The sequence below is a fragment of the Dermacentor silvarum genome, chromosome 10 (genome assembly GCF_013339745.2).
Source record: "Dermacentor silvarum isolate Dsil-2018 chromosome 10, BIME_Dsil_1.4, whole genome shotgun sequence".
Lineage (NCBI taxonomy): Eukaryota > Metazoa > Arthropoda > Arachnida > Ixodida > Ixodidae > Dermacentor > Dermacentor silvarum.
The window spans coordinates 137,948,774-137,962,578 of NC_051163.1; the positions used below are offsets into that span (position 1 = coordinate 137,948,774).

The 13,805-nt window shown below is 49.0% G+C and overlaps 1 protein-coding gene across 1 annotated transcript in view; it reads right to left on the reverse strand.

The window, feature by feature from the left end:
- LOC119430985 (sodium- and chloride-dependent GABA transporter 1-like) overlaps positions 1-13,805 on the reverse strand; it is a 515,747-nt gene that overhangs the window by 18,883 nt on the left and 483,059 nt on the right. Inside the window, exons 9-10 of the mRNA XM_049657766.1 lie at positions 11,369-11,471; positions 8,949-9,049 (exon numbers count right to left, since the gene is read on the reverse strand). Coding sequence (XP_049513723.1) covers positions 8,949-9,049; positions 11,369-11,471 — 204 coding nt within the window. The remainder of the gene's footprint in view (positions 1-8,948; positions 9,050-11,368; positions 11,472-13,805) is intronic.

Consider the following 13,805-nt stretch of genomic DNA (forward strand, 5'->3'; position numbering starts at 1 on the left):
GTAATCGATGGCCGATTGTCTATTTCCGCCTTCCCATGTGATCTGGCCATCACATTTGGCCCCGTGTTCACGATAACGAGGGCATGTTGCTCACAGAGATCTAGCACTAACCTCCCGTTGTTGTCGGCATTCATGCCACCCAACAGGATAATTTCGCCCTCCATTCGGAAACTCTTAATATCCGTACTTAGGCATTTCACTAACTATTCATTCTTTGCAATTTTTCCCTGTCCATAATTACGTCACTCCAAGCCAAGTTTTCTTTCCACTGAGTGTGCCTGATAGCCAAAGGTGCGCTTGACAATTTGAATTTACTCTTTCCCACTTGGCCCCCTGATGTATGAGCATTCCAACTCCCCCTCCCTTTCTTTTCAACTTGGTTCGGTTGCACCCTTCCCAAACGTAATTCTCAATCATCGGTGGCTCTTCTAAGTCTCTAAGGTGCGTTTCTGTAAATGCCTACACACCTATTTGTTCTCTATGTAACTGCTCCTCAATCTCTAACCCCTTTTATTTTCTCCTACCGCTTGTTTCTCCTACCGCATGTTTATATAACCTATTGCGCAGCGAGCTCTTTTCTTTCTCGTTTTTCTCTTGCTACCGGTGCTGTTAGTCAGAGGCTCCCCTAAGGGACCTTCTTCATTACTACTTACCCTGGCCTCCTTAGAGCCCGTGGGCCCCCCAAGAGAGAGAGAGAGAGAAGTCATAAGGGAAAGGCAGGGAAGTTAACCAGGCTGAGCCCGGTAGGCTACCCTGCACTGGGGAAGGGGGAGAAGGGATTGAAAGAGGAGAAGGAAGAGAGAAGTTCACAGTTCACACCTCACACATTTACAGTCAAGCGTTCATGGCTAAGTTTCATCACAGGCGGTCATGTAGGCTTGTGCACTTCAAAAAGCGCAGCAGCGCCTCTGTAGCCCTGTACATAGAAGACGCACGAGGCCACGGGCCCAAGATCTTCTCCTCCGTAAAAGGCCTGTCGTCTAAGTGCCCCAAAGCAGTCCGAAGGGCAATCCTCTCTTCTTCGTATCTAGGGCAGTCACATAAGAGATGTCTGGTGGTTTCCTCAACACCACATGTGCTGCAGTTCGCACTGTCCGCCATTCCAATTAGGAATGAATAGGAGTTCGTAAAAGAAACTCCCAATCGCAGGCGGCACAGTAAGGTTTCTTCACGTCATTTAAAACCGGGTAAAAGTCGTAATTGCATCTGTGGGTCCATGGCATATAGGCGCCGGTTGGTAAACTCTGGTGTATGCCATTTTCTTAGAGTTATAGTATGGGCAAGACTGCTGAGGTGCCGCGCTGCGTCCGTTCTTGACAATGGTATGGGGATTCTTTCATATTCTTCATGTGCTTCACGGGCAGCTTTGTCGGCACATTCATTGCCAGTGATGTTGCAGTGCCCAAGTAGCCACTGAAATACAATGTCGTGGCCTCTGACCACCGCTTGATGGTAGCGTACTCGTATCTCTGCTACCAATTGTTCATGTGGGCTGCGGCGCAGAGCTGATAAAAGTGACTGTAGGGCTGCCTTTGAGTCACAGAATATAGCCCAATTATTTGGTGATTGTTCGTGCACATAAAGCACTGCGCTACGGAGGGCGGCAAGTTCAGACCCTGTCGTTGTTGTGACGTGGTTGATCTTGAACTTCTTGCAGAATGACGCCGACGGAATAACTACCGCAGCAGTAGAGCTGGTCAGAGTCGAAGAGCCATCTGTATAAATGTGAATTCGATCAAAGTAGGAATCATGCAGCATATGTAGAGCAGCTTGATTCAGGGCACAAGTTGGCAAGTCGGACTTCTTTGTAACTCCTGGAATGGAGAGCCGCACTTGTGGCTGCCGGAGACACCACAAAGGACAAGGTGGTATTGCGGCAGGCGTGAAGTCCGATGGAAGAGAAGATCGATAGGAGGTTACAGTGCCCGAAAAAGTTGCATCTGGCCTACTTTCCGAGAGAGAGAAGCAAGGCGTTGAGACTGTAGTCGGGAAAGGTGCCGAAGATGATTTCGAAGGGTGTCTGTGGCGACATACGTTCTGATGGGATGTTCCCTGGCGATGGCAATTGTTGCAGCTGTTGAGGCGCATCGCGGTAGGCCAAGACACGTTCTAAGTGCTTGAGCTTGCATGCTCTCAAGCACTCTGAGGTTAGTTCTCCGGGCGCTTGACAACACCGGGGTGCTGTAGCGCAAGAAACCCATAAAAAGCGCTTTGTATAGTTGCAGCATAGAACGCACCGACGGTCCCCATGCTTTTCCGGCGATGGCTTTGAAGAGGTGACTGATCGAGAGGAGTCTTTTCCTTAGGTAGGATACATGGGGGCTCCAGGAGAGGTGGCGGTCAACAGTGATCCCTAAAAACCGATGGTTCTTTTTGTACAAAATAGGCTGGCCATTAATAGACACAAGATATTCGGCCATCGATTTTGGCGTGAAGGGACTAACGCGCATTTTTATGTTGAAACGCCGAGACCTTGTCTCTGAAGATAAGCAGACGTCATCGTTGCAGCCTTTTGTAACCTTGCGCGAACTTGCGGGCGAGTTACTCCAGAAGCCCAGATGCAGATGTCATCTGCGTAAATTGATAGACTGACAGGCTGTGGCAAGGATTCTGCCAGCCCAATCAGAGCCAGGTTGAACAAAACTGGGCTCAAAACGCCACCTTGTGGAACCCCACGGTTGGTATAGTGGTCGGTAGTTTGACCATCTTCAGTGACTACAAAGAAGCTCCTTTGGGTCAGGTAGCTACGAATCCACCGAAAAGTGCGGCCTCCGATTTCAGCTGCCACGAGCGTGTCAAGAATTGCTTCATGGGAGACATTATCATAAGCACCCCTCACGTCTAAAAATAGCGCTACCGAGATGCGTTTCGATGATTTTTGTTGTTGTATCGACGACACGAGATCAATGACGTTGTCAACCGACGAACGACCACGTCGAAAACCTGTCATCGCGTCTGGATAAACATTGTAATGTTCAAGAAACCACTCGAGGCGCGTGAGGATCATCCTTTCCATCAACTTGCCAACGCAGCTGGCGAGAGCAATAGGCCGATAGGATTTCAGTTCAAGGGGCGACTTGCCTTGCTTTAAGATTGGTACAAGACGGCTACGCTTCCACTCAGGGGGAACAACACCATCACTCCATGAGACATTGAGATGATGCAGCAGGATCTCTCGTGCTTCATGATCAAGGTGGCGGAGAGCAGCATATGTTACGTTGTCGGGTCCGGGCGAAGAGGAACGCCTGCAAATGGCTAAAGCAGCCTCCATTTCTTCCATGGAGAAAAGTTCGTCCGTTGCCGAAACTTGCATGAGGGGAACTTCGTACAATTCCCGATCCTTTTGTAGCGTTCTGCCGCTTGCAATTTCCGCACAAAAGTCTTCTCCAACATCCACTTCTCGACAGCCTTGGTGGAGCGCCAGTGCCTTAAAGGGGTGGCGTTGCTGAGGAGAAGAGCGAAGGCCCTGGAGAGTTCGCCATACGCGAGAGAGTGCTTTGCCGGGGTCCAACGAGTTACAGAATGAATGCCATCGTTCGTTGTCTAATTTGTCCATGCGACGACGTATTTTCTTCTGCGTGCGCCTGGCCTCCCTAAGGTCTAGAATCGACTTTGTGCGTCTGTATCTCTTCTCGGCACGCCGACGTACTGCGCGTAGCCTTTCTAATTCAATGTCGAAGTCAGAGCGAGCAGGTGACCATGAGAAACAGCGCGTTGCAGCATGCATTGCGTCCGCAATCACAAGCTCTATGCTACGTGCAAGGACTCTCTGGCATTCGGCGTTCACCGAGGCTTGAAATGCGGGCCAATCGATTGTTCGAGAGACCATAGGGGAAAACATATTGCTTAGACCTTTGATGGCAACGTAAGTAGGAATATGATCACTTCCGCGCGTTTCCAAGTCAGTAAACCAGTGGACGCTCGAAGTAAGGCATCGCGACACCAAAGTAAGGTCTAGGCAGCTGCTATACGACGACCCTTTCAAGAATGTTGGACTGCCGTCGTTCAAAAGGCAGAGGTCATGGTCCGAAGCAAAAGATACAAGAGTCTGACCTCTTGAATTGGTTCTTGTACTTCCCTGTAGTGGGTGATGGGCATTAAAATCTCCTGTGATGATCCAAGGACTGGAGGTCGACGTCAAAACATTTCCGAGCCTTGTGTAGTCTAAACGACTTGATGGGGAAATGTAGCCTGCGACGAGTGTGAAGGAGAGACTCTTCTTCTTTATGTTAAGGCACACATACTGGTTGTCGTCATGAGGAGGCACGGCCTGGGCCACGTAGGTGAGCTCTTTGCGAACATAAACGAGGACCTTGCTGATTTTGTCACACGTGGCGGAGGTAAAAGCTTCGTATCCTGATAATCTGAGGATATTTTTCACGTTTGGTTCACAGATGACTAGCACCGGAAACCGATTGACATATACAAATTGGCGAAAATCAGAAATACGTGATATCAGGCCTCTCGCATTCCACTGAAGAATTGAGGCATTCTTGACGTCGTCTTGAAAAGGTCGCCTCTGCAGAAGTGGGCGAGCCATGTTTCTAATGTAAGCTTTCAAGTACAGGAGCGAGATCATCCAGTACTTGTAAAGCGCATCGAGCAGTCGAAGTTTGTGTATTTACCAAAAGTGTGCGAATCGCAGCTATTATTGACTTCAGCAGAATAACCACCTGCACATCCTGTTCAGGCAACTTGTCGGAAGCAAGAGGTACGTTCGATGAAGGAGACGTACGTCGCTCAAGCTCAGCAGGTGGGCGTGCATTTGGCAGTGCAGGCCAGGCAACGTCATAAGCACTTTTCTGGGCTTCTTTGTCAATCAATACGTTGCGTCTGGTCTCGCGCATGGACTGCTGTTTCTCAATTCGAGGTGATGACGCTGCTGGACTAGATTGGCGCTGTGGGGGTTTTTCGCGTTCTTTGGGGAACGTCCGCGGTGGCGGCGGGAGCGTCGTTTTTTCACAGAAACGGCTGCTTCCCGGTGCGTAGAGCCTTCCCTTACCATCTCCTTAAGAATACTCCACTCCTTCTTGATTCGGGGGCAAGCTCTCGATGTGGCTTCATGAGATCCCTTGCAGTTTCGGCACTTAAATTCAGTTGCTTGGCAGGATTCCGTGGTGTGGAACCCAGCGCAGCGTGCACATACTGCAGCGTGATTACAAACACCTCTGACGTGACCCAACCGAAGGCACTTGTGGCACTGCAAAGGTTTCGGAATGAACGGCTTCACGGGGTGGCGAAAATGGCCAACCTTGACATTAGATGGGATGGTGTCGCCCTTGAAGACTATCTTCACACACCGTGAATTGCCAATCCGAGATACCTGGATGATGGTACTATCAGGAGTGGCTGTCTTGACTAGGATAGGCAAGTCTTCATTCGGTATTGCTACATCTACGTCATAGATGACGCCTGTTGCTGTATCCTTGTCGACAGGAATGTGGGAGCGCACTTTGATGCCGTTCAGATCGGTTACTGTACGCAAGATGTCAAACGCGGTTGCATGCACGACATCTACGGCGAGAATGTTCTTGCGAGTGTTAATTCTTATGTCGGTGATTTCATTGGGAACTAATCTTTCAAGGAAGGCGGAGACAGCTTGCATATTCAGATGCCGCAGATTGTCCGAGGAAACCACCGGCATGAAGAGTATGGCGGGGGCTCGAGGACGGCTCATGTTCTGCACTGTAGATGTACTTGAAGGCGAAGGTGTCCTGAGGCTCCTCCGCTTCGCCTTGCGGCTTCGTACGGATTCGAAGCCGTCTTCGGAGTCTTCTCCGCTGGCCGAGTAGAGTTCCGTGCTGTCACTGGCAGCATCGTCCATTTCACTGTTACGCTTCCGCGACGGCACCGCGGAACGCGAGGTCAGGTCGGGAGAGAACCGGGCAGTGTCGACGTTCATCATTGCCGGCGGGGGACCGAAGTCCCGTAGCTAAACAGCGAAAAAACTGAAAATCAGGAGACGGGAAAGCACCAGTCAACTAGAGACACACTTCGTCGTCTTCCATCTCCGACCGTGGGCCCCCCAAAAAAGCAATTGCGCGACCAGCGAGTCACCAGTCTACTTCACGTCCAAGCCTGTGATCGAAGTGTATTCCGTCTCTTTGAAAGCCACCATACCTTCTCACTTCCCTGTTGACTTCCACAACCTCGAAACCTTTCTATCGGCTCATTTGCCAAATCGCCTCATTTGTGGCCGCAACTGCTCTTTGTACGTTAATGTCACGTACAGATACCTCCGGCACAGTGCATACCACAATCTGCACCCGAGGAGACACCTCGCGTAAGTTGTCTACACCCTTTGCCAAACGTTGGGCTATTCCCGCCCCTTTCCTGCTCAGCACGTCATTTAGGCCACCCGATACTGTGACAAGGTTGCGTGCCTGCGCATTATCCGCGAGCTTTTCTCTAGCTCGCTCCATGACATCGGCCAATGTCCTCCCTGGAAACGTCCCTACCGCCACTCTTTTGTCGCCTTTCACCCGCTCCACAATTGCCGCTGAGCACCTGGATGCGCGGATGCGCGGAGGCGAGCGCCTTCTGGTGGTGCTGCAAGGAACCCAGCGACGCACGCGGCGCGCACCTCCCGCTGTGATTGGGTGAGTTTTTGAGTGCGGACACGAAGAAATGCCAGGATCGTAGTCATATACAGCTTCGCTGTAAAGGAAAGCACACTGCATACGTATCAGCACTAAAAATGGCGAAAGATAAATTTCTGTCATCTAGACAACCTGATATCTCTGTTATCTAGACTACCGGAAGCCCGCGCAATGCAGACGTATTGCGGGGGCTTGTACAGGCTACCGTTCTCTTTCTTTGTAAGCGCTATCATCGTTTTATAGCTACTAAGGACCAGAAAAAGAGATTTATCCGAAATAGCCTGCGACTCCGCGTCATGTTTCATCATTTTGATGAAAACTCGAAATTGCGTTTTGCAAAACTATCGCTTCCCGACACAAATGTGAAAATACGTTACCTCTGGACAGCGAATGGGAGAGCCGACATGGCGGATAAAGGCGGCCGTGCAGCCGCCTTGCGTGTCGAGAATAGAGCCTCAGCTCGTGGCAAGACGAAGAGCAACGGCAAGCTTAATTTTATTTCAAACATTTACGCCACCAAAACATTGCACTGAAAACTATGCCTCGCAGTGCCATGTGCATAATCAGATAAGTGAACGAATGATTTGACGCCGGTTATTTCGGCTAAGGCGGCCATTTTTAAACGTAGAAGCCTGTAACTAGAGTTTTATGAGGATTCAATAGTATGATGATCCAATAGAAACATGTACCGTAAGCTTTATAACTTAGACGTTAATTCTGTAATTAGTTTGTTTAGTGAATGAATTGATTTGTTTTGTTTTGTAAATGATGCCGACTTGGGCGGATAATTCCTTTGTATTGATGAAATACGTGTAAAGTTGTAAACTATGTTTTTAATTTTCTCACTTATACCACTTAACAAAAAAGGACAGCAGTTCATACGTTCTACATACGTTCGTTAAACAATCATGAACAAAAGCGATCCAATTTGAGGAAAAGTGAAACTGCCCTGCATTTTACTCGTACAATTTTAATACAATGAATTTAGTTTTGTGGTTTTGCGCACCAGAACTACGATATGATAAAGAGGCACGTGGGACTCCGGAAATTTTGACCCCCTCGCTAGAGCGTACTAGATTGGGGGATTGGGTCCAACGCAGGCTTCCCGCTGGGGATTTTTTTTATTGAAAAGTTGGTGGCGCCACCGTCGCTTTCTCGCGAATGGGCTGGCCCGCGCGCCGGCCGGACGCCCTACCGCAGCTGCATGGATGTTTGACAGGCGAATACTCGGTGGCGGCAACACTGATATCGCCCCCCCCCCCCCCCCGATCTATTCTAAATAAAATGGAAAAAGAGCGGCGGAAAGAATACAAACGACGCAACAACGACGGTGCGTCGAGCAGACGACAGCTACTCAGCCCGCGAGCTCGCCTCAGCCAATGAGCGCTGCCGAAACAGCCGGAGCCATCGTTTATTGGCCGGAGATTCAGAATAAGGCGACGGCAGCGCCACCACAATTTCAACGTTCTTTTTTTCCCCCTCGGCGCTTTCCAAGGCGTCCGCTGGACCCACTCACCCATTCTAGTACACTCTACCCTGGCCATCTTTAACGTGCAAGCCACACAGGCGTTCTGTAAACGACTCCATCTCCAACTTCGACTCCAACTTCGACTCCATCGAGATGCGGCCGCGGCGGCTGGGATTGGATCTCGCGACCCCACGTTTAGCAGCGGAACGCCCTAGCCACTAGGGCCACGACGACGGGTTCGTACCATTCTACATAACTTGCCATCTTCATCGCAACTGTGTTTAAAGAAACATGCAGTCAGTAGGCAAAAGTACAAGGCAATCTTCAGTTGCGATATCAATGGACAATTCCACCTAGCGGTTGACTTTTTAAGCTGCTAATAACAAGATAAGTTTTCTATAAAGAAAGCGTATATTTTTCAGCAAGCTGGCAGCACTCCACATACAACGACTGTTTAGAGCATGCTGCTAATAAAAAAGGCAGCTCACTGCCGAGACACTGATGCGCGCTTCCAATTACATTTATACAATTTCAATTTTTTTCATCGATCTGCCTATGCAGCTGTTGTGCAATAGAGTCAGTGAACGTGTTACACGCAAATGCGGATGGACTTGAGGTTGCCCAACAGTTAACCAACATTTGTATTGGCACCCATGCAGCCTCGTATATTGAAATAATTATCTTAAAGTTTACTCCATGTGGAAATAAACACACATTCAGGATACGGGGCCCCAGTTTCGCGAATCAGCACGAGCTGTGCCAAGATAAAAGAAACATTTGGCTCAGCTTACACATCGCCGCAAGTGTGACGTATTAAACCGTACCATTTAAAGGTAGAAATTATAGTGAAGAGCAAGTAGGCGATGCCAAAGAAGACTTACAAAGCAGACGCATGGTGTCAGGAAGACCCAGCAGAACTTCCACCACATGCACGGTCGGTAGCCGATCATGTCTTCCAGGTTCTTGTAGTATCGTGCGGCACCTGCGAAATTGAGTTGCAGTACCCTTGGTGTCAGAGCTGGTTACCACTAACCACGCAGTACCGCATCAGAAAGAACGCAGATATAACTTCTTCCGCTCGGGGCATGTAGAATGTTTCTTTTGCGTCTGCTAGTTTAAATTGTATTTACAACGCACGAATCCCCTAGAAATAATGAACAGCCAGGGAGAAAGTGATTGAGTGCTGGCTAACGATTGTCTCCAACTACATGAACAACTGAAAGTATACACTGTTAACAAGAAAAAGCAGGGCCAGAAGAAGAACCCTCGATGATTAAAGAACTCAGTTGTCATTGTGATGAACGTAGCAACGGTTGCTTCAAAGGCAGACAAGACATTCCAAGTAAAACTATGACAGGGCAACAGAACACGCAGATACAATATGTTTAATTATCCCTCCAGGCATGGTATTTTAGCGGGTTTAGCTCGCTTCAACGCTTTGAATTATTCAAACAACCGCAATGACGACAGTGAATGTCAAAACAATTCGCCACAAACCTACTACTACCTTATTGTTCTGTTCGTGCAACCATTCGCTGAGGCATCTGATAGCGTGCTCAATATGTGTTATAAAATACCATAAGTGTTCAATATAGTCAATTGGAATTCAGTTTCTTCTCGCAGTTCCCTGCATGCCGGTCACTTAATAAGCCGTTATCGCGTCGCCCACACCCCAGCCAATCATCCAAGGTTTCCCCTTTTGAAATGATGTTTCCTTACAGTGTAATAGACCCCCCTTCAACACCGCCTTGTTTTATCAGCGCTGCGACCATTCGGTGGCACAGGAAAATAAAATGGTGGCGTATACAAAATATCTACTGTTTAGAATTATTCATTGAAAGAACGCGGTTTGATGCATTGACCAAGAAAGGGGCTGAAATTTAATCACGTTTCAACGTCCCCTACGGAAGGCGTGTTCACAATAAAAACAAAAGTAACTATATTTTGCCCGAAAGGTGAATCCTCTATTGCGATAGCAAAATTAGTAGATAGCTGTACGAAGGAACGATGGTAGTTTTATAGGCCCTATCAACTTGTAAACGTTCGCCTACTAACTAAATTAACAAGCGCGGTGTCACGCGTTCCCGGCAAACATGAACACACATCCCTCGATGACCACTGACACTCGCTGTCAAAACGCTGGCGTGAGGAAGAGTGGTAGCAGCAGCGAGCGAATTGACTTTCGTGCTGCATCTCGCTTCAACGCGACCTTAGCGGCAAAAACACAGCGCACACAGAGATATGAGCCCACATGCTGCACTCATCGCAGATTGCTTTTAAGTTAGGGCCCGCGCGGCCGCGTTCAGCCACGCCATACACATCCGCCGCCAGAATAAATGCATCCCTCTCCATCTCCGGTGCCTAGCGCGCGGTGGAAGATGGCGTACTTCCTCCCCGCCTTCCTGCCTTGCGCGCGCGAGATCAAGTCACCATCCTCGGTTCACCCTCGCAAGCTCTCACTCGCATCCACAGCATACGATGCGGGGTCATGGTGTTATCCCACTTGGACCCTGTGCGGAACCTCACGCCGATGCCGGAAATGCGCCTGAAGTGTTCATAGAATAGCTATCGCAATAAAACTAATGACAGAGAGACAGTGTATTTAAGTACGCCTCAGAAGGTCATGCAAGCAGCGAGTATACATCGTCGGAAGTGTCTCGCCATTTATATAGTAAGCCAATTGTGTATGTGCGCATACTAAGGAACGTTCCATTCAATGTAACAGATAAGCTGCCACGTGAAAACATTGCTGGTGCCATATCTTGCGGTGACTGTCAATATATCGGCGAGACAGGTTCCCGCAGGGGGAGTCCAAACGTCATTAAATTTCAGTTCTTCTTTTCGTCAGTGCATCGATCCGCATTTTGTTCATATGTACTTTCCCGGCCGGAATTTTAATTTGATGATCCGCCCGTTGCCGTCAAACTTTGGATTTGTTTAAAATTCTAGTGGCTGTCATCTAAGTTATGGCCGTTTTGCAGAAAGTTTCATAAAAGAGCATGTGCTACGCATATACCACTGAAGCCACCATTATAGAGTTTCACTTTGGCAAATGAAACATTAAGAAGTGTTAAGCGAATTCGGCGCAAGTAGAGGCTGTAACAGTGCCTGCAAGGTTCCATTTAGAGTATCACCGAAAGATATTCTCTAGCTAGCTTATTTCTGCTGACAGCTATACTATTTTGATGGTGACATTATGTATGTTTTATTTTAAACTGATGATACACGTAGATATAAGAATAAAAACTTCTGAGGCAGTTCACATTACTCATAAATAAGCGATTTGTTTCTGTGCACTCACCATATGACCAAGATATGGAGATCACTTCAAAGAAGATGAGGAATAGAAGTGCGAATCCACTGGCAGCGTAGTACTCAAATAACTGGAACACATACATGCCACCCTGCAAGAATAGACGCAACGGATCACGTTAGCACTTCTGGACAGATAAATTGCTTATCTTATGTGCCCTTGCCAATGAACTCGTGTGCAAACTTAAAGCACCGTAAGGCGTTCGTTGCTTTGCTTTGTTCAAAAGCTTAGAGAAGTGGGCAAGTTCGTAGGTTTGCATGTTCGTCAACTGTCCAGATAGGGGCGCGGATATAGGCACTGGCCAGGTGGCGTTTTGGCTATTTAAACTCCCTGCAAGATCTGCGGATGCCACTCGCCTAGGCTATACACGATTTTATATTCGATTCATGGGCTGTTACACAAACATTTTCTTAGTTTTATGAGAAGTGAAGTCACGTAACATGGTCATGGGGCGCTGAACGCATTTACACAACTATTTTCATGCTTGCCAATCGACTGTAGTAACGTGCATTTCGTTGTTAAAGACAGAAAACACTGGCGGTAACAGCCCAAGATGGCGGCACATAAACGCTTTCGTAAAATAAAATAGTATATAAAGCAGGAATGAGACGCCATTCTGAACAGGAAAAAAAATGTCGCAGTTTCACCCGAAAGGCGAAGCATCAAGTGTGATAGCAAATTAGTAGAGAGCTATACGGACTAAGGATAGTAGTTTTATCAGGTGTATAAACTTGGACATGCAGCAACACCAGCAACGCGCTGAACTGTTGTCGACGCCATCGGCGTTTTGCCCGCGTTCGCACAGAACGCGCGCGGCGTTTTTATATAAGTACGCATTTGGTGCCGCAGCTAATCGTCGCCTCCCCTCCCTCCCTCCCGTCCCCCCACAGCCTCTCGAGCGACGGAAAAAGTCGCGTTTGCTCTCTATATATGGAAAGGAGGAAAGGAGGAAAGAGACGCTTAATTCTGCAGCCCTGAAGGGCTGCAGAAGATAGCGCCAACCTTTCCCTTTCCCTCAAGAACCACTTACCCCTTCAGGGAGCACGGCGATTGGCGCTGAGCCGTGCTCCCTCAAGGGCTGCAGAAGATAGCGTCAACCTTTCCCTTTCCCTCAAGAACCACTTATCATCAGGGAGCACGGCGCCGAACGCGCGTTTGCTCTCCGCCGTGCGTTCGCTCCCCGTGAAAGCGCGCGTCCCTCGCGCCCTTTCACTCGCACATGCAGCGTCCGGAGCGCGGCGACGATTTCATCGCCGTTGACGTCATACGGAACCTCACGGCGACGGCGACGCCGACGGCAGAAATCCGCTTTGGAGTGTCCATATAATTGCTATCGCAATAAAAAGAAGGCCAGGCCTGCGCGGCACACGCTGCAGTCACAGCGTTAGCTAGACAGGCGTTTCGACAGTACTACCTAGTAATTTGAGTGAATGCGTCAGGAACGCGCTTGGGACGCCGTCGCGCGTGCAAGCCGACGCGTTCCATCGCCGATGGCTAGCGCCGTTCAGCCCAGCCAAGCGGCCGACAATGCAACTACGGCTGTCACATTCGCTCCCATTTCAACGCGCGCGGCGCGGCCTGCTTGGGATGCCGTCGCGCGTGCAAGCCGACGCGTTCCATCGCCGATGGCTAGCGCCGTTCGGCCCAGCCAAGCAGCCGACAATGCAACTACGGCTGTCACATTCGCTCCCATTGCAACGCGCACTCAACGTGATCCCGAGCGTCCGTCGGTATGTTAGCGCCATCTAGTTAAGGCAGCAGCAAAATTTAGTGTCTGAAAGGTTGCGTTTGCCGGGGCCTTAACTAGAAGGAGCCACCATACCGGCGGAGGCTTCGGACCGCGTTGTTTGCGTTCCGCGTCTGAATCGCATCTCGTTGTCTGCGCCTGCGCGCCTGCATAGGGCACGTTTATAGTACATTTTCCCGCTCTCGGATAGCAAGCGCTTGCGTGGCTCAGTTTTGATGCATGTTTTGATTATGCACAGTGTTCTTTTGGGATGTTTTACAAAGGACATTTAAAAAAGAATTCCCTGTAGATCCCCACGGTATCAGATATCTAGCGATTGAAAACGACGATGGGCTTCCTTTTGATGTGGTAATGCTCGTTGGCCTTCACAGGCTCTGGCGCGCCAGAACGGCTGGTTATTACTGTGACCCAGACGCACGACCTGCGCGAATGTACTTCCGAGAGAGTATAAACGCCTTTCTGGAGGTGCAGAAAGCACATGAATGCGCCCCGGAATGGTTGTCGAGGTTAGAACCCTTGGCAACATTAAAGGAATTTTGATATGATTGCAATCACGCTGGTTGGTAAGTGTTACATATGCTTTTCACGTGTTACTTCGTTGAACTGGGGTGTTGATAAATGAGTGAATTTCGCACCTGAGACAATAAAGAAAAGAAAAAGCTTGCGTGGCTCAGTGGT